The sequence below is a fragment of the Dromaius novaehollandiae genome, chromosome 4 (genome assembly GCF_036370855.1).
Source record: "Dromaius novaehollandiae isolate bDroNov1 chromosome 4, bDroNov1.hap1, whole genome shotgun sequence".
Lineage (NCBI taxonomy): Eukaryota > Metazoa > Chordata > Aves > Casuariiformes > Dromaiidae > Dromaius > Dromaius novaehollandiae.
Genome location: NC_088101.1, coordinates 13,701,577 through 13,729,490, shown reverse-complemented (window position 1 = coordinate 13,729,490; position 27,914 = coordinate 13,701,577). Strand labels below are relative to the sequence as shown.

General features: G+C 43.8%; 1 protein-coding gene across 5 annotated transcripts in view; it reads right to left on the bottom strand.

Moving 5' to 3' along the window:
* HERC3 (HECT and RLD domain containing E3 ubiquitin protein ligase 3) overlaps positions 1 to 25,509 on the bottom strand; it is a 53,624-nt gene extending 28,115 nt beyond the window's left edge. For 3 of the 5 annotated variants that reach the window (XR_010388879.1, XM_026117867.2, XM_064510457.1), the window contains exons 1-5: positions 25,431 to 25,509; positions 20,421 to 20,684; positions 3,949 to 4,108; positions 2,399 to 2,475; positions 1,574 to 1,795 (exon numbers count right to left, since the gene is read on the bottom strand). Coding sequence is in view for 4 of the 5 variants with exons in the window: in XM_026117867.2 (XP_025973652.1) it covers positions 1,574 to 1,795; positions 2,399 to 2,475; positions 3,949 to 4,108; positions 20,421 to 20,646 (685 nt within the window). In the remaining variant the exon portion in view is untranslated. Of the gene's footprint in view, positions 1 to 1,573; positions 1,796 to 2,398; positions 2,476 to 3,948; positions 4,109 to 20,420; positions 20,685 to 25,340 lie in introns of all 5 variants that reach the window. The other 2 variants (XM_026117866.2, XM_064510455.1) reach the window with 2 other exon arrangements.
* Positions 25,510 to 27,914: the final 2,405 nt, after the last annotated feature.

Below are 27,914 nucleotides of genomic sequence, written 5' to 3'. Positions count from 1 at the left end.
CTTTATTTACTTTGTTCTGTATTTTCACCTACTGATCTTTATTTTGACAGGAATGATGCTTCTTAACTCTACGGCGTAACTGTTTAAATAACAGTGCTAAAAAATACTCATGTTTGTAGACTTTGCTGTTCATGTTCACTAAGTATAATTCAAACTGTCTTACCACGATTCATTCACCAAAAATATCAAATATCTACTACAGACACCTGCCAGCTGTGCCACATACTGAGGGTAAGCACACTGTCATCCCTGGCCAACACAGCCCCACAAGCAGAGGCCAGTTATACATTTAAGATAGCCCATGAACAAAGCAAGCCTCTCACATATAAACTGCAGCTTTTCTACTAGCACTGCATCAAAATTAGAAGCATCTATCTGCTAGTCTATACGGGAAGAACATAGCTGCTCTTCTACTAGATCAGCGCTTTAGCTTACATACAGTACAAGAAAGCAGCCCTAAAACATTTCTGAGAGAATATATGTTACACGTTTTCCAAGCGCGTTTCATATTCTTAAAAATGCAAAGCAAGAGGAAAGGATACATACAACATTTCAGCCTCCTGTGCTAAACTGCAGGCTGTTTTTGAGTAATAGCTTTAAATATATGTTTCGGTTGGTAGAGTGGGTTTCAAAATGCACCCCTGTGTTATAGGTGCACAAAATATAAGTGAGTTAATGCTTTTCTTTAGCAATACATAGTGTTTATATGCTACTACACAGGCAACCTAACATTTACAAATATATCCAATCCCAAGTGTACTTACCCATGCAAAATAAATAATCCATGCATGCTGGGCATCACATCCACACTCAATAACTTGCCTAGGTATTTAGTGTACATTTAAAGCTACTTCGAAACTGTGTTGAAAACAAAGAGTTTGATTTGCAGCTGCAAAAAATTTCTTCCTCCCCTCACTTGCTTTTTCAAAGGGTTAAGAACATGTTAACAACAAGCAGAGGAGTTCTGGGTTTGCAGAGTAATGGTAATGTCATACTCACTCTTCAGCCTCATTTATAAAACTATTTTCAACTCTGTTGATGGCTAGGCTGTACTGAACATGGTCACCTGAAAACGTTTGTAAAATTATGCAACCAATAAACTAGACAGCATTTTTCAATACTGAAACAGTCTGTGTTGCCATTTCGTAGCAAACAGACGCTCTCCAGTCAAGAACACATTGGCAAACTAGCAGACCGCTGTTCCACAGGGACAGCCATTGCTCCACACCAACTTCAAACAAAACCATGGACACAGCATTTTGAGAGGAAGAAGAAAGAATCCTAGCCCTTCCTTGGGTGCCCGCATGTTGACACTTGCATTTGAAAGATCTTATTTTTTTGACCTTCTTCTCTCCCGCTAACATCCACAACAGAAGAAAATGTTTCTATTCCTACCAACTATGAAAAGCCTGAAGAGCCTTTTAGAGAATGTTTCTCTGCCCTCTCTTCCCAAGAGCAGTGGCTAAGGTTTACATATCTGCTCAATAAAAGTACACTGTAAATGTGAAAAGAAAAGCTGCACTCAGCCAAAAAAGCCCATTCCTTCTTTCATCTAGGAGTGGGATTTTAATACCTCGTTCATCACTTAATCCCAGCTGCCCTGAGCTGTTCTTCCCCCAGCCAAACACTGCTCCTGAGAGAGACAGGGCGAAGCTGTGGGCTCCGCCTGCAGCAACCTGAGCCAAAGGGATCCCATCAAGAGATTTGACACGTTGTGGGCTGGCTTGGGAGGGACATTCTTTACCCAAGCCCAGCTGACCATAGCTGTTCTGCCCCCATGTGAAGAACTGGCCATCTGAAACAAGGAAAGAGAAAGAGTCGTCGAGTAAAAGCTGTTTAATAGGAAAACAAAGTTTGTCAAAATGAACATGAACCAGTACTGGGAGCTTCCTTTCCACTCATCCTTACAATGGAAAAATCAACAAGACATCCTTTGCTAAAATAAAAGCACAGTCTGAAGCCACCAGGTAAATACACAGATGTGTGACTAAGTGCAAAATACAACACTGGACTACTGTAACTTAAACAGCACAATGAAGAACGGTCCACATGTTGCATACCACAGAGTAATAGCCAAGGATAACTTCCACATAAAGACGTTAATTATACAGATTTTTCTACATCAGGATGGAAAGGTTTTAAGTGCTTCTGGCCATCATACAATAGCGAGGCAGTGGGTGGCCTGTGCATGATGTTTCATTTCTTGACAGTACTGGCAAAGGTTTTTTGGGGGCTCCTTCAATATTCATGGTATCTGACCGATTGTATACTCTCCCATTCAGATTGAAAGCAGTTGAGACAGGGATACCCTTGGTTTGTCATGTGGAAATATGCAATCTTGGACACTGTGCAAAATAACAGTACAAATCTTGGTAATAAATAATGAATATTACAGTACCTGCTGCCAAAGCCAGGCAATGCCAATTTCCACAGGAAACCTGCAGTATCGTCTGTTGGTTCAATTTCTTTATCAACCTAAAGAAGGAGATGCTATTTTAGAATAAGCGTCTACATATACAGTATCACCTAAGGTCAACACTATCATTTCCATTCAAGTATTTTTGCTACACAAACACATAACCTGCAGTTTTGAAACTGAGGTATACAGTCTTGAAGGAAATACAGATCCATGCATAAGAGCTGCAAAACTGTGAAGAGCTCTAGACACTTGACTACCAACTCCAACTAAGCTACTGCTATAAAGCTGAATCCAAACATCTGGAAAATGGTGGAGCCAGCCTGGTTTTAGCGTCTTTCTTGCTGTTCTCTTTCAGGCATCAAAATTTTTCATATTCTGAGGGGGCAGAGAGGTTCCTATGAGCTACAGCACCAAAACCTCCTCAGTGCTTTGTATATAGAACAGCAAGCATTAAAGGGTCGTGTTATTTCACAAAAAAGTAATTTTTAAAATGGCACTATCACATTAGCATGTGAGCCTCTCTCTCTTTGTTATAGCAGATCTACCTGCCTGCAAGTAAAGGGCTGCCTTCCCACATAGCCAGCCCTCCAGCTCCAAAGTAATGTTTTGTAACTGAAATTCTTTTCTTTTAAACACTGTTTGCACAATGACGCCCACCCGACATCGGTGTCCAAAACTTCCTCTACTTGCTCTGCACTGGCTCTGCAGGGGTAGCAGGACTAAGAGACAGAATTCATCTGTTATGAATGCAATGTGATACAATACCATTAAGTACAAAGAGACTGGGTATCTTTGTTATGGCGATAAGCTGAGACCTCTCATCTGTGACCTGCTTTGCATCAAGGAACCTTGGTATCTGCCACTGGCCTCTGCACCATCTACGTGTGCTTCCATTTAACCCTTATCAGTGCTCTGACACAGGTAAGTTATATTTAATAAGTAAGTGAATGAAGAAAACAAACACCATCCTAAAGTTTCTGAGTAACATTGACTATTCACAATTGCAATAGGCTGGTTTAGTGGCTTTGGTGCTAAGTAAAAGGTGCTAATGGGCAACACAGCACAACAGTTTCAGAGCTGAGATGCTGGTTCACTCAGCTGTAGTTTTTTTTCCTATTCCTACCTCAGAGGACTTCCCAGGGAGTCGAGTATAGAGAGGCATCACACAGCATTTCCATTTTTAGGTTTTCCCTCATGTACCTCTTTGAAAAATGCTGGCACTTTTTCCAATGAGGAAAGTCAAAACACCCTCTGATTTTCTTCTGCAGGCCCTGAGCACCCAAGAGCAGATCTGCCCTGCCTGACCTTTCTGAGAACTCATCCAAATCCCAAGGAGGCTCAGGGACTGCCAGTGCAGAGAAGGAGGAGAGGAGGAGGCCTCATGCTCATATTCATATATAAGAAGTGCCTTGTTACCAGTCCTTTTAGTTAATGCAACACTGCTGCTGACTCCACGCTGGGAGAACAACCCCTCAGGCTGCACCTCCTAGAAGCTGCCTTAAGAAAACCTGAACCTGTTAAAAATTTACCTTGGTACTGTCACTGCATCTTCTATAGTAGTGAGGCCCAACTGTCCATCGCTGCCCGCGCCCCAGGAGAAGAGCTGGCCCTGGTCGCTGAGTGCCACACTGTGAGACTCTCCACAGGCCACGTGCACGATGTGCTGCCCTGCCAGTGCTCCAATTTGTTCTGAGGAAAACAGAAAACCTCTCCTGTAATAGGATTCGTCTCATATTTACACGCAGACATTAAGTTTATACAAATCTGGACATAAAGCCACTCAGATGGGTGCATTGATGCCCAGTTCCATTTTGAAACTCCTTCCCTAGGAGGAAAGCACCAGACCCTACTGAAAACACAGAGGGGTTGTAGCTACTGAGCCCTTCTGAAAGCCTTGTCTGTAAACCCCAGAATAAAAGCAGGTACATGTTCCCAGGGGTAATGACAGTCTACAAGCAAACAGTCCCACAGCTCCAGATATAAGGAGGAAACCCAAGCCAGAGTTCCCAGATTTGATAGTTTCTCACTCAGTTTTGATGTGGGGATCAGCAAGGACTCAGACCTCAGCAGACTCTGTAAAACTCTCCTGCCTTTCCACACCTCTTATACCCAATGAAGATGGGTTATCCATAGAGCTAATCGACTCATTTGTCTCTCAGTTCACTGCTTGATGTATGAAAGCAGATGTGTTATAATATTCCCAGTGCTAAGCTTGGAACAGGCTTGAACCAATCAACCAATTACTAGTGGTGTTTCTCTCACTGTCAGACATACATCAAACAAATTCTATAAAATGGGAGCAATGGGGCCTTACAGTGGAATAAAAGGGAAAAAAATCACTCAGTCCTTTGGAAGATTACCTATAATTAATTTCTCATTATTATGTCACTGCATGCAGCTGAAATAGCTTTGACAACTCTCTCAAGACATCAGCAACCAAGCCTTACTCATTATGTAAAGTTTTTATAAATGGACATGAAAAATCCTTGTCATGCAATAAAATGGGGGAAATGCCATACATCTGGTGGAAAAATTCCCCACGAACCAGACAGAAGCAAGGTTAGTTTTATTTTTTCTTTTTTTTCTCTGAATAAATATAAACGTTTGAAGGTGGATGAAAAAAGGTTCACTCTGTATGCTATAGGCCACTCATTAGTTTTAATAAAACAAAAGCCACTTGGCTGGGACACAAGAGGGAAGGGTAGTTACAAGTCATTCTATGAAAATGACACTCCACATCAAAGGCACCTAGAAATCATTAACATGTTAGCACCAAAAACTGCATACCAATCAATCTAGGTGTCTTAAATGATTTAAAAGTAAGGCACCCCTATGTGGGCTTACCTTCTAAGTCTAGGAGTCAGGAATTGAGAAGGAAAATAATCCCCAATACCTGTTACGGAAATCATGTTATGAATTCTTTAAATATATTTTCTCATAGGGGAAAATTCTATCTGTCCATGTGTTTCCTTTCAGTCAAAATAATTAATAGCAGTGGAGGGACAGTTTATATGCAACAAGCACACAGAAATCTAGGAGGTGTTGGGGATGGGTCCTGCCTGCCCTCCAGTCATCCTTTAGCCCTGCCGTCTACGCCTTTTGCCCTGCACCTTTTTCCAGCAGACCTAATTTCACCCTGCCCCACTACTAACCCTATGCAAGGACACAACCAGTTTTCAAGTGCAATTACCCAACTTACACATGCAATTTCTATGTTGAGGCCCATAAGTGTCCATAAGTGTACTATCGCTTGGCGGCCTGTTTTATGCTCATTTACATATATAATTAAGGAAGCCTATTTTTATACATGGACTCTAAACAACCAGCAGCTGCACAGGCTGGTCAAGGTCAATGACAAACAAGAGACTACACATCTCAGGAGCAAACATGGCTCTGGTCTCTTCTCAATGGTCAGAGGGACAAAAAAATCCTACCCACTGCAATGCGCCTGATACACTGCCTAAACTCAGTTGAACACGTTTCTGTACTAGGACCTGAAGGTCCCCAAACAAAGCTCCTGCTGGAGGGGATGAAGCGTCTATAGAGGAAATCCTTTTGATTCACGAGCAGTTCACTTTGTTACCTTCCTAGCTGGGATCTGCAGCGTGTCTCGTGTAGCTGTAAGTTTGCCTGCCAGGATGTACTGAGCCCATCCGCTATCCAGAGTGCCTGAGCTCTTACACCAGTCACAAACCCACCAACCTTCCCCTCTTCTAAGGTGCTCTCTGCGCACTGCCAAACACTCTAGGGGACAACACGCATTTGACAGGAAGACAAATGTGGACAATATGGGAGGCTAGGGCATCAATAACAGAAAATGTGTGCTGCTACCTGCAGGCATAAAGGAATTAATTTCTTCCTTGAGAAAGCAATATTTGGTATAAATATATGTGTCTAGTTTGCTGCAGGAGGACTATTACGAGCTGCCCCTGAGGAATCAGAGCACCCTGGGGAGATGACAAGAGACTCCACTGACTGAATACCAGCATCAGCAGCTCAAGAAGGCAGGATGCTGAGGACAGCAATACTGCAGCTGGAGAAAAAGTGTCATGAGGTATCAGGAGCCTGGGGTAAGAACCACATAGCTAGGGCTTCACACAGGGAGGAGAAGAGGATGTCCAGGAGGTTTAGAAATCCAGAGCTGCTGCTTCAGTCCCCCCGGACTCTATTTTAAGTCTAATTTGGCAACACAAACCTGACATTGCTCTGTGTGCCATCCCAGGGGATTAATAAAAACTGACTTGTTTTGAAAGGCTGCCCTGTGTCACTGAAAGCCTTCAGTGAGTGCACTGCTCACCCAAGAGGCACAGCACAGCCTCATGTGCACTCACTACATAACCACAGAGAGAAAAAGTATCCATGTCTTGGAGCGGAAGAGCTTTGCTCTTAGAAATGTAAGCCTATGGCCTGTCTCAGCATAGCAGGCTCCGAAGTCCCTGTCGCTTGCACCTTGCCTGCAAAGTCATGAAGAAATGTAAGCTCCAAACACTTTACTTTTATCAGCACACATCTCTCCTTCCAGGGATGGAACAAGCTGACCTCCCCTCGGGGCACAGAGACCACCCAGGGAGTCCAACAAGGGTCCCAGTCCACTGCCAGGCTGCTGCACTGAGCCAGGGAGTGTATTACCTTGCTGCTAACACGGGTGATGTAACAAACATCTGGCAAATACTTCTTAGTTGACCTCTCACCCTTTCCTCATTTTAAAATACAAGGTGTCTCAGCACTTGATATATTTGTGTTAATTCCCAAAACATCACCACACCATTACTTATTCCTTAGAAAAGAAGCACCAGTACACAAAGGAGACGAAGGGTTCAAAGGATGAAGTTTAGTCTTAGTACTATGTGTTCAGTAACTGCTCATTAAGTCCAAGCAAATGGAGTTTGTTTAATAAGCACATTACACAAAGTTAAGCAGAACAGAACCCTGAAAACAGAGAAGTGTTGAAGGAGATATGTAACAGTGCTTTAACATGTCGTGAAACTTCAAAAAAAAAAAAAAATACATAAGCCCCAAATTCCACAAAGTACACATTGACTCAATCTTTTATTTCTGAAGTCATCAGCTGTCTAAGAACAGCACCAGTACTCAGAATATCTGATGGAGTTTTGATTTCCACCCTTCTTTTCTGTTCATTTTACCTCACAGATCTTCGTTCACCATTCTGATGTAAACAGGTGTATCAAAGTTTGACTTCCTTTGCTCTTGTTAGATCTTTTTATAAAATACACATTGGCTCAAAGAATGAGGTCCAGGCAAAATGCATTCAGGATAGCACTTCTCTGAAGCAAGACAGGCTTGGTTCCCAGAGCTGCTCCAGTGTTTTCCTGCCTGTCCTTCCTGTTCCCAAGGGCATTTCAGCAAAAGTTGCAGACAGGTGCTATTATTTTCCATGCAGTAGCTTCCCTTAGCTGTCTCTGTAACTCAGCTCTGACAGTCAAGGTACTTAGCTCAGTCCTGGACTCTAAGGACTCAGAAACTGCAGTAGTGTGGGGCCAGAATGAAAAATCCTGAAAACCTCACCTTCAACACCTAGCCTCCCGGTTTATAAAACAGGGCTTGTACTTACTCCCTACAGCATTGAAAAGCTGTAATAAAAAGATCTTCAGTGCCTGAGACTGCCGGAAGCACAAAGCACTCAGTTATACTGCGCTGTTAAGGATGAACAGGACAATGAATGATTAATCAGATTTTCTACTCTCACTAAGTTTACCAGATAGCTGTCACGCCCCTTCTATGCATAGCTTCTGGCTGCTTGCAAGAGATGCTTTCACCACAGGATGTGGCAGAATCCTTTGACTGTATGTGTACTATGATATATATGGACAGCATCGGATGGAGAGAAAACACTGACCATCTGAGCTTGCACCTTCAGTGGCAAAAACTGGGTTTCTTCTCTGGTGAGAAGAGTCTGTGGCTTGGAAAAGTTTCAAGTGATTTCACCCTGCTTTGACACCTGGCCAAGACTCCTCATGGCCTCCCCAGTTGGACAAGTCGGAATATTTGCTTAGTTGTTGTTTTCTGCTAGAAGAAGGCTCACAGACTCACTAAGACAGGTGCTTTATTAGCTTGCCTGGCTAAGAAAGAACTGGTAGAACACACACAGAGAAGGGAGAAACAACTGTAGACTGAAAGTCCTCTGGGTAAAATGCTAGTAGCTGGCAAGTCTGAGGACAGAAAAGACAACTTTTTTGTGTTGCCCTGCTTGTTAATATAGCCCAGGTCCAAGCAGAGGATGTCTAAGCATCATGCAACTAAGATTAAAAATAAGTGTGAGATATAATATTTTAATGCATAAGGCAGTTGAACATTTAATCAGACACCAACAGCAACCTAAACTTCACCCATCCGGTCTTTCTGTTCTCTGGCTGATGACTGAAGAGAGGTCACATGAAAGGAGCTGAGCTCTTCCCTTTTAGAAGATGAATTACAGTAACACCTTAAACCATCTAGCAAGGTGACACTGACAATGTTAGCACTTATGGAAGCCTGACGCAACAGCCATTAACTCTATGAAAAACCTGGTACTGTATTCAACAGGTGCTACATGAAAATGAAAAAAAGGCTGCACGGCCCAAATGCATCGGTCATCAGCATTTCATTAAAGCACTTTACAAAAGGCAAGTCAACAACAGTGGATTACGTAACTCTCCAACAAGAGTTTGATGCATTAAGTAGAAACCTTCAGCTGACTCCCAATTTCCCCAGCCTCCACCGGCACACCCCAGAGAGGTTTCTGCACATGGATATCCTGGCTGTATTTCTAGGCTGTGATGAGCTTCATGCTTTCAGTCCCAATGAAATCAGCTGAGCATTAGAACATGTACGAACATTTTAATGAAACTGGAAAAAGAGAAAAACTTGCAGCAACCGTAATGCCTGCAAGTGCACAAAAGGAAAACTACACCAAAGATTTCTCCCTTCCCTTATGAGGGTTTCTCTTTATTTTGTCAGTACTACTACAACCTTAGCTATTCAATGCTTTTATCAGTATTATCACTATGAGCACATTCCTCAGCTTTTCCAAGAAATGTCATCACCAGTGAAGGATGCTTCTACCATTTGGAAACTGGTAATCGAGGAGGGAAAATCATGCTGTCTGTGAGAGGTCTTTGCCTCTCCCTCTCCCCTTTAAAGGCCCCACAAATCATCCCTGATCTACCTCCATTTCAGCTGTACTTTCAACCTGGACCATCTAGGTGCCTCATGCTCACAGCTGCCATGGACAACATCTGGAGGCTAGGACAGGGGAGGAAGAAATTGGACTCTAGACAGCTTAAGGCAGGCAAACATACAGATTGTCCTAAACTATGAGGTGCTTTTCAAAATAAAAACCAATGCAGCCAGTACATAAGAAACCATGGGAACTAAGACTATGGCTCCATTCTGACCATCTCTGCAAGCTGTGTTTTGGCAGCAGTAACATCAGAGGAAGGCTCACAGAAAGGAGCAAAGGACTACAGGACAGTTCCAGGAACACACCCTTGTGATTACAGACAGCGTCTGGTAAGATTAGGTGGCTACACAGGACAGGTGAAAGACACACACGACACGTAGGCAGCTGGAAACACCCTGCCTGACACCAGCCCCACGGTATTGCTGCCACTATCTTCCTCCTCCCTGCGAGGTTTCTCCAAGGACGTTACACACTTGTCATGTCTTGCCTTCACACTACAAGAGCTTTGGAGTGTGGAAGCATCCTGCTCTGTGACTGCACAGCCCAGTAGAAGAGCAACCCCACCAGGAGCCTCTGTCTCCGTGGTAATACGGCTACCTTTTTTTCTGGCTGCCGCTCTCACAGATGGATGACAGTCCATCTATTTTCAAAGTTCTCTCAATACAGGATGAAACCCTTGAAATAGGGTTTCTATAGAATGGTAACACTGAAGCTGATCAGGCTCTTGTTTTGACTACTGAGGAAGAAATGTAAAGATAGAATTGATTCATTGAATAAAAATGGGGGGGGGGGGGGGGGAGACAGTAAAGCACAAATCAAAGCAGGTGACACTCCCAGGAATGCTGCTGGTCACAGGGGTAGGAGCACTGTCCGTAGAACAAGGCTGAGAAGCTCCAGGTAAAACAGTTCTGCAGTTTGCTTTCATCCACAGATGCTAATAAAGCTTACCTAATGCCTGCTTTCCTGCACAGCATGTATATTACTGCTTGTTAATTTAGTATCGCTACTTACAGGCTTAAATCAGAGCAAGGCTGGTTTAGTTGTAAGCAACATCATCACTTTATAAAGCTGCCTGTGATCACATCAAGGAAGGAACATAAGTGCAAGAAGCAACAGCTTCTCATGCCATCTTGACATCCAAGCAGCCCTGCATGACCCCACGGTGTCACCTTCTGTCTGCTTTGCCAGCTACCCTCCCCTCGCAACTGTGAAAGAAGACACCTATCCTGAGAAAGCAATCCTCTTCCTCAGACATAGTCATACATGGCCTTTCACTTCCCCACATTGTTGCCTTTTACTAGGGACATGGCCTTGAAAAACATTACAAGCTCTATGAATGCCTCTCTGACAACCTGTATGCAGGCTAGTACAGGCACAGCTGACAGGCAGCAAGAAAAGCTCTTGAAATGGCTAGGCATGCAGGGGAAGCTCCAGTCCAACAAACATCAGCTGGGAGAGGGAAGATTCCACGTGCTGCCTTCAGACCCTGGAGGTAAGAAAATACAGGCACCTCTTTCAATTAGGGAAGACACCAAGACTTGTGAAAGAAACACACAGGAAAAATGTATGTTTCAGAAACAGAGATGTAACCTGCTTTCCTCCTCAGAAAGTTCATTGAAGAGGGGAGATGTAAAACGTGGCCATTTGGCCAGGACTGCCAGCTCCCGGCAGCCTGTCAGAGCAGTAGTTGTGGCTGGTTTGCAACTGCTGAGAAACCCCAAAGGCCCACCATACACACCCTGGTGACCACCACAGCACCAGGGCCGGGCACAACTCCAATGTGCACAGGACACACCAGACCTCAGGGCCATATGCTGAGCAGGGACATGCATAGTGGAAGGTGAAATTAGGTGTGCATATACTGGATTTGAAGAGCTTGTATTAATTACACTGTGCAAAGACTTATTTCTCCCTGAGTGTTAAAGAATAGTGAACTGAAACTGTCTAGAGGTAGCCGCTTAGCACAATTTATATAAAACTTGCTTAGCATGAGTAGCTAAATTTGCTGAAGCCTCAGGCCACACTCAGATAACATGAGGAACTTTCATCTAGTTCAGTAACAAAGGGCCCCAGAGCCGGTTCCAGCTGGAACGATAAGGGAGTTACAAGCAGTCTGTGTTCCTGTGTCTCACATTCTGAAAGGGAGGATGTCAAGACTTTGAAATAAGGCCAGCGCAGGGCATCAGGACCCTGAGGGACAAAGCCTGCTCTCGCTGCTGGGGCAGTGTTAATTGTTGTGGTCTGGAATTATCTCCTCCTCATCAGGACCTTGAGAGACAACGGTGGGACCCAACAAGGAACAAAGGCACATCCCTCAGCAGAAACTGCAACAGTAAAGATAAGGAAAGAAACAGCCTGCCTAGGGACAGCCATGAGACCCAATAAGGAGCAGGAGACCCCAGACCTGAATATTACTAGTGGTCTCGGCTACCGCATGAGGAGTGGAGAACTTAGATTGAAAGGTTATAATTGCCCAGGGATTTCTTTGTTCAGGGTCCCTCTTCGGAGGCACCCAGCTTGAGCTATAATTACTGCATGTACATCATTAAAATTTAATTATTTAATTTGCTTTGATTTGGCTCTGAACTTTTCTGCAGGAACCTAGGGTCAGGCCCTGCTTTGGTGGCCGACAAGCCTAATTTCCGTAACACTGAGAAATCCCAAGCAGAGCCACAGCAACACTAAGAGCAGGGACAGGAGTCCAGGAAAAGGGAAGAACAAGCCCTTCACTACAGCCCCTAATACTCACACACAAGAGTCAACGTAGCCCGGTGGCGAGTACCAAGAATCCTATAAAAGCAAAAGAAAAGGCAACCAATATATGATCAGTAGCTCCACTTAATAAAATGGCATCCTTCACTTCCTAGCACAGCAAGAAAGAGAAATCTGTTCATTTCTTTCCTGCAGTTCTTCCCCAAACGCAATACTACATCATTCCCAGATGCCTTATCACAGCCCCTTGCAGGATACCTGCTGGCGAATCAAAGCAGATTTAGGTCTCAAAGACCCAGGAATGTCTACAGCCTGTCCTTGGGGCTCAGTCAGTTGCTCTTGGCTGCAAATTGCTGGCCCAGGAGGTAAATTGGAGGTTATTACTGTCCACCTGCTGTGCTCAATCTGACAGATCACCACTGCACAAGTGTCCTTCCCTGGCACGTGATCACATCTGAGCTGAAAGAACGAAGCAAAGCATCTCCAAGTCCCTGCAGGACAAACAGCATTATTGTATACTATACATACTGCAAGCAAACCACACAGGGTTTGTCCCCCTTTTTGCCTCTGGACATGGGCTCTTTAGCCATTTTTTCCACATTATTAGTAGGCGACTCACATACTGCAGCAGTTTTGCACAATAGGAAGCCTTTAGCTTTCATAGGTGTCTGAACTAGACAGAAGCTCACTTGTGACAGTCTCAGACTTCGATCAGGAAGCATGGGGACTTTCAAGAGGGCTTCATGTGCTCCTCACTGTTCTTGTTGAATTCAATCCTGCAGTGATTTGCATGGAAGCAGAACAAAGCCACACATTCCTGAAAAGCTGCACCTGCACAGTGTGGAGTCAGTAGAGCATATTTGTCCTTGCTTTCAACGACATTCCAATCAGTTTCACAAGTACTGCTTGAAAATATGCTACTGCAAAGAAGCCCTGTGATCGGCAAAGAGAGGAGATTTATGCAGTGTATCAAACATTCACAACATTTTCAGAACCACTTTCTTTTTTTTTTTTTTAAATAAAATTCAGTAACTTACGATCGCAGTCTGGCAAGATTTAAACACACTGCTTTTGGAATAGCAAAGAGCTTTACAGAGTGCGCACAGAGATCTGGCACATAAATCAAATGGCCAGCTTCTGGAGAAAGCTCTTCCTGAAACCATACACTCTAGCAACAACACTTGAGAAATAAAATGGAAGATGTTAACTGAAGGTCTAATTTCATAGCTCTCTGCTGGATACAAAATAAAAGCAGTCTGTGATCTTTGGATGTACCTCATTGTTTTCTTCAGAAGAAACACTGCTCTTGTAGATATACAGATGTTGCCAAAGGAAAACACGGAAAGCATTGTTGCGTACCATTACCGTGGAGCTAAAGTACAAGTGATTCATACAAACACCCAAGTAAGACACAGGTATTAATGCAAATCTCAGGAAAACTTGAAAGATTTTATTATGTTTCTGCAGTAAAGGCATTCAAGGATATATGATTTAGTCATTTAACAGAGGTTATTCTGTATAAGAGGCAAGTTGAAGTCCAAAGAATTACACAGCTAACAAGCAGAAGCAAGAAATCTGTAGTGATGTTACACTGAAGAGCTGCACAGAATTACTTTTTTACTGTAAAATTTGAAGGACATTATGAGAAAGGGAGAGATGAGCATCTGTACATCTCTTCTTCAGTTTATACAGACAGTCAACTGTTTGAATGGCATGTCAGATGTTGAGAGTGAGCAGCTCTCAACCTGTCACATTACCTAACAGGAGTAGCTGTTTTCTGCTAGCAGCTTTAAGTGTCTGAAATAGATGATTACTGAGAAGAAAATGAATTTACACAAAGATCTTAGAGATAAATTCTTCTTTTGAGTACAGCTTGAGGGAGTCTGTCAAACTGTTTAATGCTGACTGAGTCAAACTTACAGTCATAACAGACATAATTCTGGGTCTTCTGGAAGATTTAAGTCTGTCCAGAAAAGAGAATGCAGTAAGCATATGCCAGGAGTCAGAATCAAACTCACTCTTCCCATCTAACAGTTACATATGAAAACAAACCAACCAATCCCTTTTCCATCAGGAAAGCAGAAGGAAGTTCATCACATAACATCTTGAAAACAGAACAAGGAACCTGGAGCATCAACAGCCACCAAGCCATTGAAGCCTCTCCTAGAAGCTAGGACTTGGCCCTACTTACACATTCAGCTTCATGAAATCACAGGTTCTCTCCAGTCTGGACAGCTATTTCGAGTACAAAAAGGCTGGCGCATCCAGAAAAATTATGTCGATTACCTCCGGGTTCTTTCCAGCCCTGGCCCTTGATGTCACCACACATATACCTACCACCCATTTTATCCTCAGCCCATCTTTCAGCTTCGGCATGGCTGAAAGTGAGGACCGTCATTATTGCCATGCACTGTGCTAACGCCAGAGTTTCACGCTCCTTCCAAACCAGGCTTGGGGGCAACCTTGTTTCTCTTGCATCTCCCTGATTAGTACACATGACCAACATGGGAATAACAACGATGACCAAGATAAATGCATATTTAGGTTGCTTAACAGCCCTACAAATCCTAGTTATAGGACAAAATCTGATCATTCCTACTGCAACTTTGTCATTTAAAGATACGAGACATTAAAATGGTTCCTCACATCCACAGTAAGATAGGCTGTATGATCCTTAAAAAACAGTATGTAGCTTCTTGGGCTCACTGTTATTTTCATTCTTCAGCAAAGTAGTAAAATGCGTGGTGGAATCAAGAGATCACAGTTTCTGATGGCTGAAATAAAACGCGCTTTTAGGGACAGCACTTCAGAGTTAAATCCAAGAACAGACTACAGCCATCTTAGACTCTAGAGTGTAAATTTCTTACTTAAAAGAAACAGAACTCAGACTTTCCAGGGGGAATTCTCATGCTCTCCTAATCCTGCAGTCCCAGAGAGGGACCTTGTATTGGTAGAAGTCAGTGTTCATGAGCCAGACCATACAAATTTAAGAACAGCCTGCTCTGAATATGTCATTCGGAACCCTCGCCTGACCATTTCACCACAATGTATGCATATTTAAGATGGCTAAGAGCACGCACTTCCACTGATTTTATCTCTAATTTGATCAGGCACATATTGTTTCCAAACGATTTCATGTGCCATTTTTAAATCCGGTCTTTTAAAATTAAAACCTAAAATTGTCCCAGAGCCTGATTTGCACTGATTCATCCAAGAAGGACACTCCATAATGCAATTCCACATTGCTAGATGCTGCTGCAGTCACTAGTTAAGGCATAGCAACTCCAGAGAGCTTGATTAGATCCGTGAGTTATCAGTGAAGGAAAAGGGATGATTGCAAATGAACATATCCAACTCCGCAAGAGGTGACCAGTTTAAAAATATGTTTCAGCACCTACTGCAGACATTGTCTGGTAAAAGGAGTCAGAAGTTATATCTTAATCCTTTGTTTACTATTTTCCAGGTTTAAAACCAGCTGCTGCAAACTAGCATGGAAGGCCTGACTTTGCCATGGCCCATCTGTCCCCCAGATGGCTCCATCTCTCCCACCCAGCAGATTCCTCAGCCTGCTTGTTTCCAGGCACATCATCCCAGGCTCTGGCAGGACTGACACTTACACACACAGCTGCCGTGTCCCTGTTCCACCTTTTATAACATGAGGGGGGATACAGAGGAAGCATGACAGATGAAGCTGGACTCTCCTGAACCACAGCACTTGGAAAGTGTTGATACAGCTGCACACTGAGCCTCAGCTCCATGCCTAGACCAGGGGACAACACTGTCTCAAATCCTTTGTGAAAAGCCTGGTTAGTCAGGGTGTGCACGAAGAAGTGGCAGCTCCTGGGATTACTGGAGTTGAGGTCCCTTTTTCTTGCTTCTCTCCTACAGCAAAGGAAAGAAAGGGAGGGGGAACAGGACTGCAAACTAAACATCCTCCTACCACTGTGACCCTGCCCGTAAGTGGCTCCTGACCTCACCTATTCCATGCAGCAGCTATGTCTCCTCATCTGTGACTTGCTCACTTCTGCAAGCACTGACACCTCTCCTCCTATTCGTGAGCAACCTGGGCCTCCCAGCTAACTCCTCACCCACCAGGAAGAGGTTAAGAGAGGAACAGCCATGCAGGCTGTCCTTCCAGGCAGGTGCTGCATCTGAATTCCCAGCTGTTGCAGGGTTTATGATTAACAGGCATGCCAAAGTAAGCATCAAGATTTCTGGTCACTGTAACCCCACGCTGGACTTCAAGGCAAGTGTATTTACATTTGAGAAGCAAGGCTGCTTTGTTCAGAAAAATCCAGCAGATCTGGATCATTTAGAAGATTCCTTTTTTTTTTTTTTTTTTTTTTTTTTGAGATTGAATTCAGTTATTTCCAGCCTGTGACTATGAACTGATAGGTTCCACAGTGCAAACTGAGGCATTGCTACCCTGCACATCCACATCCAGACAAGGAATTTGGTAATAATAAAAAAAATGAAATAATTAAAAAGCAAGCATGGTTTTGCCTGTTCTGTGTTACCAGAGGAAAGGTTGCAAAGCAGATTTTGTGGCAGATACTCTTCTGTAAATCTCTTGGGACAGGAATTACTAACGCCTAAGATTCCCTAGCAGCACAATTCAAATGAAGCCTGAATGAGCTGCAGAGAGCAAATCTCTAGACCAGACAGCAGGTTCCACATCTCAAAGACTTGAGCATGTTTTTAGAGCGTTACCCATTCGTAAAAACCAGCTAGTTACTTCACACTCCTGTACAGTTCAGCATAAACCCCACGAGAGCCTTTACCTTGGATCCCTGGGCCTGTCTTTTGCTCCCCGGCATATGCACTCATATTCACATAAAACACACTTTTCATCAGCTAAGAGCCATCACAAGGATTCAAGACATCAGGTCAGACCTGAAGAAAAACAATCCCGGCATAATTTCAGAGCTGAAGAACTGGAAATTTGGCTACAGTTAGGAAAAATATGTCTTCTTTCCTAGAACTAATGCAGTACAAAGTTACCACTTCCCTTTAGGGACATAATCTATGCTAACACCTGATGTTGCCCAGGAAATTAATGCAAACTCAGACTAATTTTGCAAGACAGAGGATTCTTAGCTCTTATTGTCACCACTCAGATTTCTGACCTGCTTCTCCCAAGAGGTAAATTACAGTGCAGGGCACTTGCAGAAAAGCTGCCTCTGTTGACTAATACCTTTCATTCAGTGGAATGCACTTCCCCAGTAATTTCTGTTCTCAGAAGAGGGGCACAGCCACCCTGACAGTCGCCATCCTATCTCTGCATTACATCCACAAGCTCAGCTGATGCGATAATAAACACAGCTTTTTAATTAGCAAGCTTCTTTCATTCAAAAGGACTCTCTAAAGGACTCCTCTAAGAGGAATTACCCAAACAGAGTTCTGGGCCATCGTTTGATGTTTTTGTGAGCAGCATGAATGAGAAGCAAGATTTAAATAGTATCCTCCCACTATAGATATCTGTAACAGAAGACAGAACAAAAACTGAAAAGCAAATTATTTGGAATTTGTAGTAAGCAAAGAAAGGGAGGCGAAATCTTCAATGGTGCTTAGTGAGAATATAACAACTCTTCTGCCACTGAAGTCATTAGTAAAACCCTTGAAGCTTTTCAAGAATACTGTTAGATTAATGCCGAGTGCATTGCAAAGTCCCAGAGTTTTACTCATAAGAAGACATCATGGGAAATAACCATCTCTGATTAAACAACACAATCACATATTCTGAAAACACTAATGGAAGCTTTTAGGATGTTGGCAGCATAACTTTCACCAAAAAACAAAAAAAATTATGAGAGAGAAAAGGAAGTTTATTTTTTGCAAACACAGGCTTGGGCAGCAAGAAGGAGACCATTCCTCTGAAGTCACCAAGCATTTTGCCACTGTTTCAAAAAGGTTCAGACTCCCTGAATATTTTCCTGTCTCGATGTTACTCTCGAATGCAACCAAGCCATGCCACGTGCCACAGTAAGCATTTCTAGAGTACAGATGGGGGTCTCCATGTACTTTGCCAGCAGAGGCTGCCTGGAAGGAACAAGGAGTCTCACGCTCCCAGCCTTCCCACAAGGAGATCCAGCTCACTCCCAGTGCTGGGCAAAGATAGGTGACTCTCGGCTGTCCTCACAGGCTTGGCAGGATCAAGTCATAGGGCAGCAAAATCAATGGGCCTCAGGCCCACACTGCCCTGTCCTTCAAAGGTTGAACAGAGGTAGTAACAGGACCCCCAACTCTCTGTATTTCTCCTGTTCTCATCATCATGCACACTGGTAGTCTCTGTCATCTTCACCTTTAACAGCTCAGGACCTGACACACCCCACACCCTCTCCAATATGGCTTCAGTCACAGGTTCACAAGAACTTCGTACTTCACTCGCCTGATCTCAGACTGCCCCTTTTCTACAGTCCTACCTAAAAGGCAGAATTACCTAACAGCTAGAGGCCTGTTTCAGGACTCATGGGTTCCATTTCCAGCCTGGATCCTTGACTCACTGTGTGGCCTCCATTTTCTTTACCATCATGTGCTTGTTTTGTTTTATGGCAGCCTAACCCAAAGATATTGCTCAGAGTATAGGTCTTTCTGAATTTCTGGGGCCCCACTGCATTAAAGCCATGCAGCTAGTTAGTGCACTTGCAGGGGAAAATATTTGTGTCAGGTAGGGTAGAATATCCGCTAAGCTTGGATTCCTTTTGCTAAGCATCTCATTAATTCCAGTGCCTAAATTTACAAGTGAAGGTGAACTGCAGTTGTGCACAGAGGAGACTTAAGCACTCCTGATAATCTCAACTTCTCTCAGTAGTTGTCTGGAAATAATTTGCAGGAAAAGCAAGAAAGGTCAGAACCAACGTCAGCTCCTCTAATCCAGCATCACAGCTGCAAAATCTATCCAGTGCTTGAGAGAAAGGGGCAAAAGACCCTCAGACAGAGAAAAGGAGCCATGGAGTCAGCCAGCTCACGCATACACATACTATATAGGGAACTGTGGATATTTTGCATATGTCTCTTAAGTCTGTCATGCAACATTAGGCAAGCCAGAAGAGCCCCCAGCCCTACAGAGGGACAGCCGACAAACTGAGGAAAGACGATGCCTATTGTTCTAATTACCCGTGAAGGGTTTTTTTTTTTTTTATTACCCGTATAAAAATCACTGGACGCAGTGTTCCAGCTGTACTGAGAACACGAAGTTCAGAAACAGAAGCAAGAGCTGAATCTCCACCCTGGACTGGGCCTGGGGATGTATTTGGGAGGAAGGTTAAGAATTTAACCCATCCAGTTCTGTTTCTCACTGAAACATGCAACTGAGAAATCAGTATCTTTACCACATGCCAAAAACAAGACACAAATAGAAAGTGAACCGGAAGGCCAACATTCAAAAGCAAAGCTATAGGAAAGGCTCCTCAAAATAAAAATATACAGTCAAACCACTCCTTGCAAACTCTGGGCAGGAGAGGCATTAGCTGCCTGCAGTTTTGCACACACAGGTTTTGCCCATTGGAACACAATTATAAAAATGCTATTTGAGACAGGGGAAGACAAGGCTACAATGACCTTCTTCCAGAGTTAAGATGACACGAGAGGGAGAAGTGGAGAGGGCACAAGTGGACAAAAGCTTTTCAAGAGGGGAAAAACAAAACATCTGTAAGCCCTCTTGGCCAGAGAGAGCTTGTTCTCCACAACTGTGCTTAACACAGGCCTGTTCTCTTCAGTACAAATGACAAACTCTGAGCAATAACTGAAAGAGAGCAGATATAGGAATGCAACACAGTTGGAAAAGCACAGCAGAAGACAGTGTGACTCACAGCCCTCTCTTCCCCTTTATAATAAGGCACACTAATGCCAAATAACAAAATCTGCCTTGATACCATCTGCACTCCCCTTTATTTTGGTGCATTTCCCAGAAAAACTGAGCAGACCTGTCTCCCCACCCATGCTCAGATTTAGCTTTCAAGAACCAGCAAATATTATTCAGCATCATCTCTGTGTTATCACACATGATCTTCAGCTCTGTTAGCTGCTTCAGTTCCACAGCACTCAACACAGAACAGCTACCATAATCTTCTCAGCTGCTTTGAAGCCTTATATAAAAAGCAGACATACCTGGCTTGCTTCCTTCACTCTCATGCCCCAGTTGGCCTTTGGTGTTCAAGCCGCAGGTATACACTTCCCCATCTTCCAGCAGGAAGATAGAATGGTTTCCTCCACAGGCCACCTCCTTGACATTTCTGTCATGAATGAATCCATACACCTGCGGTTCAGGAATGATGACCTGGAAGTTGCTACCTATCCCAGGCTGTCCAAAAGATGAGTATCCCCAGCATAGCATCTTCTCTCTTTTCAGCAAGTCATGTAGCTTTATCCTTCCTGGGGAAAAAAGAAAAAGGGGGAGGAGAGCAGATGAAGCAAATATTCAGCAAGTGATCCTTTAGAGAAGAGCTGCTCTGAGCAGAAGGCAGAACCAGCCAAAAAAAATACTTCCTGACCAAATTGGTCAGGCTTGTGGACTGGCAGAAAAAAATTTTTATCACTACACAACAGACATTACACTAACAGGAACCAAGGCAGCTCAGAACCCAGGTACTAAGTGCCTTCACGCCCTGGACACCTCCATTTGTAAGGCAGTGAAAGTGTTCTGAAACCCAGTAGCCTCGGGTTTTCATTTTAAAAAAAGCACTCTACCTCGAAAGCAAAACCCAACCTCCTCCCCAACTGAACTGCAATTTATTTTTTAAATAATGGCTCCAAATCTTAACTTTTAGTCCACTAATGTCATATTTGGGGCCATTACTTAAAAATGGCTTTAAAAACTATCTTGAAGTTGGTCAAACTAGTCCTGAGCAGACTGACAGGGGTATTTATAGTATGCTGGCCAACACACAACTGTATCTGATACATATATCAGTATAACTGTATATCTGATAAAGCCACGTTAAGAGGGATTTTGCAAAACTCTACACATTCCTCCAAACCAATTATGTGCACATGCATGAATTTTCCAAGAAAAAGCAGTTTACATGGAACAGCACACTGACTGCTTGGCCCCTGACAGCAACAGACAGATAAAACCCTAATGCTGATATAACTTGGCAGAACTCAGGTGTTACCTTTTCTACCACACTCAATGAAAGTCAGGGTTTTCAGAGAACATACCAACATGGGAAGGAAAAACAAAGCAATATAAAAAGACTAAGGAATTACATAGTCTGAATTTGGTAATGACAACAGCATTCTTAAGAGCAAGGGAAAAAGGTGTGCGTGTGTGTATATATGTGTATATATATACACACATATCTCGTGTATATATCTAGATATATACACATGTGTGTATATATATAGATAGATATATATCAGCTTTCATTCCAGAATAAACACCTGAAAGATTTAGTAATGCTCCCTTGTCACCCCTAATCACACAGTGTTTGGGTTCTTTGTTAAACGTGGTGTATTAATAAGACACCAAGAACTCCTCTGCTTGAGCTAGAAGCTGGTTAAAGCTCTTCTGTAAGTGGAAGAAGAAATAAGAGAAAGAACAGAGAAAAATGAAAGCTCCTAGACATCAGGTCTTACAAATTCATCACCGCAAGTTTCCAACTAAGGCGATTTACAGCAGCGGTATTTACTATCTCAGCACAAGATCTAAAGCCAAAGGTAACCCCTGAAGTATCACAGATTCCTCAAGAAAATAAGGTTCATTTTACCATTCTGAGTGGATAGGAAATGCGTACATTCAGTTTGCATCTAAAGCTTGGTCCTAATTCAAGCTCTAGGTATTAGCAGTAAAGCCTTTCATAATCTAAGCCCTAAGCAATGGGTGTTCATCTATCACCCGTTATCCTTGCCTGTCAGTTGTGGTCATGTAGTCAGCTGTACTCACTTCCACTGAGACAGGACTGAGCTGCATGAGGGAGAGAGAGGATTTTCTAGCTGCAATTCATCAGCAGTACAATTTTCTACTGCAAACAGTTTACCAGGAACTCTTGTTGGGGTGCTTTAAAGCATGCTATGAATCCCATTTATTTCCATCAGCCTTTCCTCCTTTTTAACACCATTCATATACATCCACACGTATGCTTGTTACTGACCAACTCCAAAGCATTCATGGGGAAAAAGCAGAAGGTTGCAGGGCTCTGTCCAGTTTTCAAATCGGTTGCTGTGTATATTCTGGTATTTGGTTGTTCTCAGCACAAAAGCCTGATGAAAGATATCCTGCTGGTTAATCTATTTCCTATGCTAAGAATAGAAATGCTGTGGACATAGTAAAATTGAAGTGAATGCGTGTGCTTATCCTTTAAATGACACATCTGCTATATTTGTAGTGAACTTCATACTCTGTCTCAAAAAAAAAAAAAAAAAAAAAAAAAAAAAAAAAAAAAAGCGCCAGCATAAGCAACTTCCTGAAGGTGACAACACCAAGGGACAAAATCATTACAAACTTGACATCTGAAACGGGAGTAACCTAGGTCCATCATTTCTCTCAGCCTGGGGAATTACCTTATTACAAAGATATAAGTAGCTTCACAATAAGAGCAAACCTAAGGATACAAAGATTACATTCCCTGAAGGTATAAATGGAGGTTATCTCCAAGATGAAAAGATTTCATGATTAAATGGGATGAACTACTATGACATTGTACAACATGAGCTAAATATTAATTTAATACATTTTTCTAAAAAGGTTCCTAGAAAGTCTGATCCCCATAGATTATTCTTTCCATTTTTCTTCTTTCATTTAAGAAGGCTAAAAATATTTTAATTACTTTCCTTTTGTTCATATTCCTCACAAGAATTTGCTGTAATGGGCAGGAGGATATGATATGAATGGTAACAGGAGAGAAAAACATCTATTACTATACAATTTAAAACAGCAAGAGTTCAAACTCCCAGTAATTCATATGCACACTAGGGTCATATTTCAAGAGAGCTCAGCTCCCATTCATGCTGGTGGGCAGATTTTCTGACGCATCCAGAAATTTAATAGTCCCTACAACAGATGATGGGGACTTTGGGGCACTGAATGCTTTAGAAAAATCCATGATCTGGTCTTAAGAACTAGATTTTTTGAATAGTCTTAAAGCACCTCCCTTAAATGCCCATTGCCCCCTCCTTCCATACCTGCTGGTCATTTTGCTGATAAATTCACATTTAGCTTTACTCTAAAGGGACCAAGCAACACTTTCCACTCAAGAGTGGAAACCCACATAGCCACTTTCCATTTGAGAGCATGGGCACTGAAACATACTTACTTTCTAATGCCCTGGTGAGCCACATTTTTAATTTATTTATTTTGAAGACACTGCACATTTTAAAAGCCAGGACTGTTTTTAATGTTTTTTTCCTTCCTCCCAGATGCAGCATGCAAAGCTGCTGCAAGTCTCAATGCAAGCAGGAGCCATGGCTTCCTGTGTCATGAAACACAGCAAGGCTTCAAACGAAAACTTCACACTCCATTTTCAATACTAGTTAAGGCAGTTATTCCTCCTTGACATTAACAAACAACTAAAAACGCAAGTAACATTGTAAAGTACATCTAGCAGCTGCATTACCCACTTCAGGATGAAACAATTACATTAAAAGCTTCTGAGGCAGGCAGTATATACATTGTATATACACATACATACTTTATATTTGCATATCTGAATTTTAAGAAGTGACCAATCATTCCTAATGCTCAGGTTGATGCACCTTAAACAAGCTGAATTTTTATCTTTGGACAACACACCCTTAGGAAAGGGCTTTTAAGATGTGTAAGTTAGGGCATTAAAGTTCCCGGTCCCTTTTAAAAATTAGACTGCAACAAGAGAAAGGAGCTGTAGCACCCAACCACAGTATATATCCCTGCTCTTTACAGATCACAGTGCAGCTGGTTTGGTACTCATGTTTTAGAAGATAAGAACAGATGCAATGCAGCAAAACTGCTCATCTGAAGAGATTCCCTATTTCTAACAAAAGATTAAAAAAAAAACAAACAAAAAAGAGGGACAACATGCAAACATCCTTAAACACCAACATGCAAGGAATAATTCACCACTGAAGGATGTGCACAGCACAGCCAGAGAAAAGAAAATCTCACACTGCAGGGAATATTTTGAGGAAGATAACAGTGGGTGGAAGATCCACCCTCTGCTATAATAAGCCTCAGCTGACATATTAAGTATATATCCTTTGGTGAGAAACAACCCTGGTGATTTATAGGATTATTCTAAAATAATAATGCTGCTTTTAACATCATGACAGGTCTATTTTGTTTTTTTCTTTTTAATAACTATCACAGCACACACAGTCTCTTCACGTGACCAACCGTACTCAAAAGCCATGGCTGTGACAGCAACTGCATGCTTTCTGGGAAAGTTAGTTAAGTAAATATTGTGCTCGCAACAAGCAACGCTCAAAGCTGAATGCTCTCTAAACAAAGCGATCTGCCAACTGGCAGGGCATGAATAAACAACCCTTTTCCTCCCCTGTTGTTCGTGGGACTTCAGCTAGCAAACGTGCTCCTTTTATCAGCACTGCCCAATAACGAAGGAATTTGCTGCTTGTTTCTGTCACAAGCGGGCCTCCAAGCCCGCTTTTCTCCCTCCTTTTTGCCTTCGCTTCACTCCAACTCGGTGACCAGGTCACAGAGCGAGAGAATGCGAGGTTCAACCAGCTACACTACAAACACAGTATTTCCACCGCATACCCAAGCGCCCACCGAGAAAGTACTTTCAACCAGACCCCCGCCCCCGTAACCCCCGCTCTGCACGGAGAGGAGGGGAAGGAAGGGCTTCACCAACCACCCCCAGCCCCCGCTGGCACCCCGCCTCCTTTCGGGCGCACCGCCGCAGCCAGGCCCGCCGGCACCCGCTCAGGGGGCACAAGCGGCCGCGCCTCGGCCCCTCGCGCCGCCTCACGCGCCTTCCCCTCCCCCCCGCGCCGGGCGGCTCTGGCGCAGCGGGGGGCCGAAAGGCGCCGCCCGCGACGTGACACAGCCCCGGCTCCGACCGCTGCTGCTACCGCGGCCGGGCCTCCCCTGCTCCTCACCGGGCGCGGCGGCGCCTCCAGAGCCCCCCAGGGCCCGGCTCAATCCCCATGAGAAGCCGCCGAAACCCCGCCGCCGCCGCCGCTGCCCACCTGCCGCCGCCGCTGCCTCACCAGCCCCGCCGCCGCCGCCACGGCAACGAAGAAGTCCCGCCCCCCCGCCAGCGGGAGTGACGGCGCGACGAGACCAATGGGCAGCGCGGGGCCGGCCCGGACGCGCCAATCAGCGGTGGCGGACGGAGCTGCGGCGGTTGGGCCGGCCTCGCGCGGGCAGCCGTTGGCGGTTGGCGGTTGGCGGTTGGCGGTTGGCAGTTGGCGGTAGGCGGAGGCTCGTGACTGAGGCGTGGGGGCGGGGCGGGGCGGGGCGGTGCTTGGCGTTTCTGTCACGGGCCGGGGCGGCTGTGCGGGGACTGGGCTTCCTCTGCAGCGAGGGAACGGCTTGAGGTCAGAGCTCCTCTTGGTTTGATAAGCATGAAATATAGCTTCTTAATAACGTTGGTCAGCTGCTTCCCCCGTTCCTTTTTTTATCTTCCATTTTGCTTGGCCTTTGGGCACCTGACGGGCTTGTTTGTTTTGGAACTCATGTTTTACATCAGATTTCAAGCTAGGACAAATATTTGTGGTCAAAGGGTAAATCTTTGGAGAAAAAAAAGGCCAATCAGTCAAATGAGTATGCAGTTATAACTCCTGAGTATGCATTTTCTGATTTTAATGCCATCCAGTTAGAAAAAGGCTGCCCCATGCCACCCAAGAAATGGCTGCGTTTCAGTAGTCATGTAAAAATAATCAAGGTAACATGACAGTCATCTGTGGACGAAGGACCAGCACCTGAGCAATGCACAAGCTGGATCCCACTCAGACCATCAAAATGGCAGTCAATATTTGTGCAAACCACATAGAGATGTTTGTATGGGCTCCAAAAAAATAAAAGAGGTCCTTAAACCATGTCCAGTGCCCACAGTATTCATCTCCCCTGTGCTACATCTCTGGCAACTTTCAGTGTTTGTGTGCATATTGCTAGCATGCAATATGTCACGTATCAGGAAAAATGTGACCTTCTGTATTGGCATGGATCATGCAAATTTTGCATAAAATGAACTTTATTGTAAAATTACATCACTGACATAATAGCTTTTATCTACTAGTGGTGCAAGCAGTTTCAGGAATAACTGTAAGCATGTAGAGGAAAAAATAGTTCCTTCTTTGCTTGTTTTTGTTTTGTTTATTTTGTCATTTGGAAGCCCTTTGTATACAGTCAGTGTTTCCTTTACGCTCAGTTTCCTCTGTTTGTTTGGGTCCCTGATTGAGCAATCGAGGAGGCGAAGACATGCAAAAAATAAGAAAACAAACTAGTGAAGCCCAGGATTTGTCAGAGGGAACCGGGAATCACTTGCTGAAAGCAATTGCTAATTGGCTCTATTTCAAGCTCAAGGAGGACTTTCAGGGCTGGTACTTTATAAATGTGTAAAATAATAAAGAGACCAAAATAAAATAATTCTGTATCCGTTTCCATGCACTTTACTGTGTGCTGCTCCCTCTGGAGGCTGCTACTGGTGCTAATTTCTTCCTAAGAACTCACCTCAGGTTTCATTGCAGTATGGGTTTTCTTCATTGCACTATGGATTTTCCTCATCTGTTTTTTTTCAGGCTGAATCAAACTGGCAAGTGTGGAGTCAACCTCTCCCTGCTGACTAGCGGCTACTCCAGAAGGGCCTGTGGCAAGGTTAGGCCTTTTCCAGAACAGCATTTAGCTCACCATTTCCTTAATGGGTTATCTCCACTTGTTGAGAAAGAGAAGCCCCTTCAAAGTGATATAAAAGCCCCCCAGAGACCAAGTCTGAAGATGTCCAGAGACTGCAGAATATGCAGCTCATTGGGATTTTCAAAGTGGCTCTCTTCTCCCCTGCTGGAATAAACAGCTGCCCAGTGTGAAGAGCCACATTGGCCAGCATGGAGGAAGTCTCCACAATTATGAACATTGTGGTAATACGAATTATTATTCACTGGAGTTATCTCCACAAAGAGCGGTGGGGTAGCAGCTGCCCTGTGAACCCTCTTCTGGTAGGTATCTCTCCCCAGAGCCTTTCGATATGTGCCATTGGTAGCCTTTTGTCATAGTAGTCCATGGTACAGATGTTTCATAGGGGGATATGTGGAGGTAGTGATGCTTTACACCTATTTAGCCCTACTCGTTGTCAGTTTGTCACCAATACTACACTAAATAGTCCTCAAGCCACCCCTGAGACCAACATGTGACAGATGTTACAGCCACTGAATAGTGGGAGGGAGATTTCAAGAGCTTCACCATCTCTGGCTACCAGTTTCTCATGTTGGGCTCTGAATCTAATAATGGAAAGCCCTAACAGGTCCAGGACTTTAACTGGATTGTTTCTTGCTCCTGTTACAGACCACCAAGTCCTAAATCATGCCCGGCTTTCTGCAGCAGGTCTACTACAATGCAGGATCCTCAGGAATCACACACATCAAGTAAGAGTAAGTACTGTTTATGTTTTGAAAGACACCAGTGAAAGAGTGTTCCCCAGATCCAAACTGTGAAGCAGGCTAGGGCAGCCCATT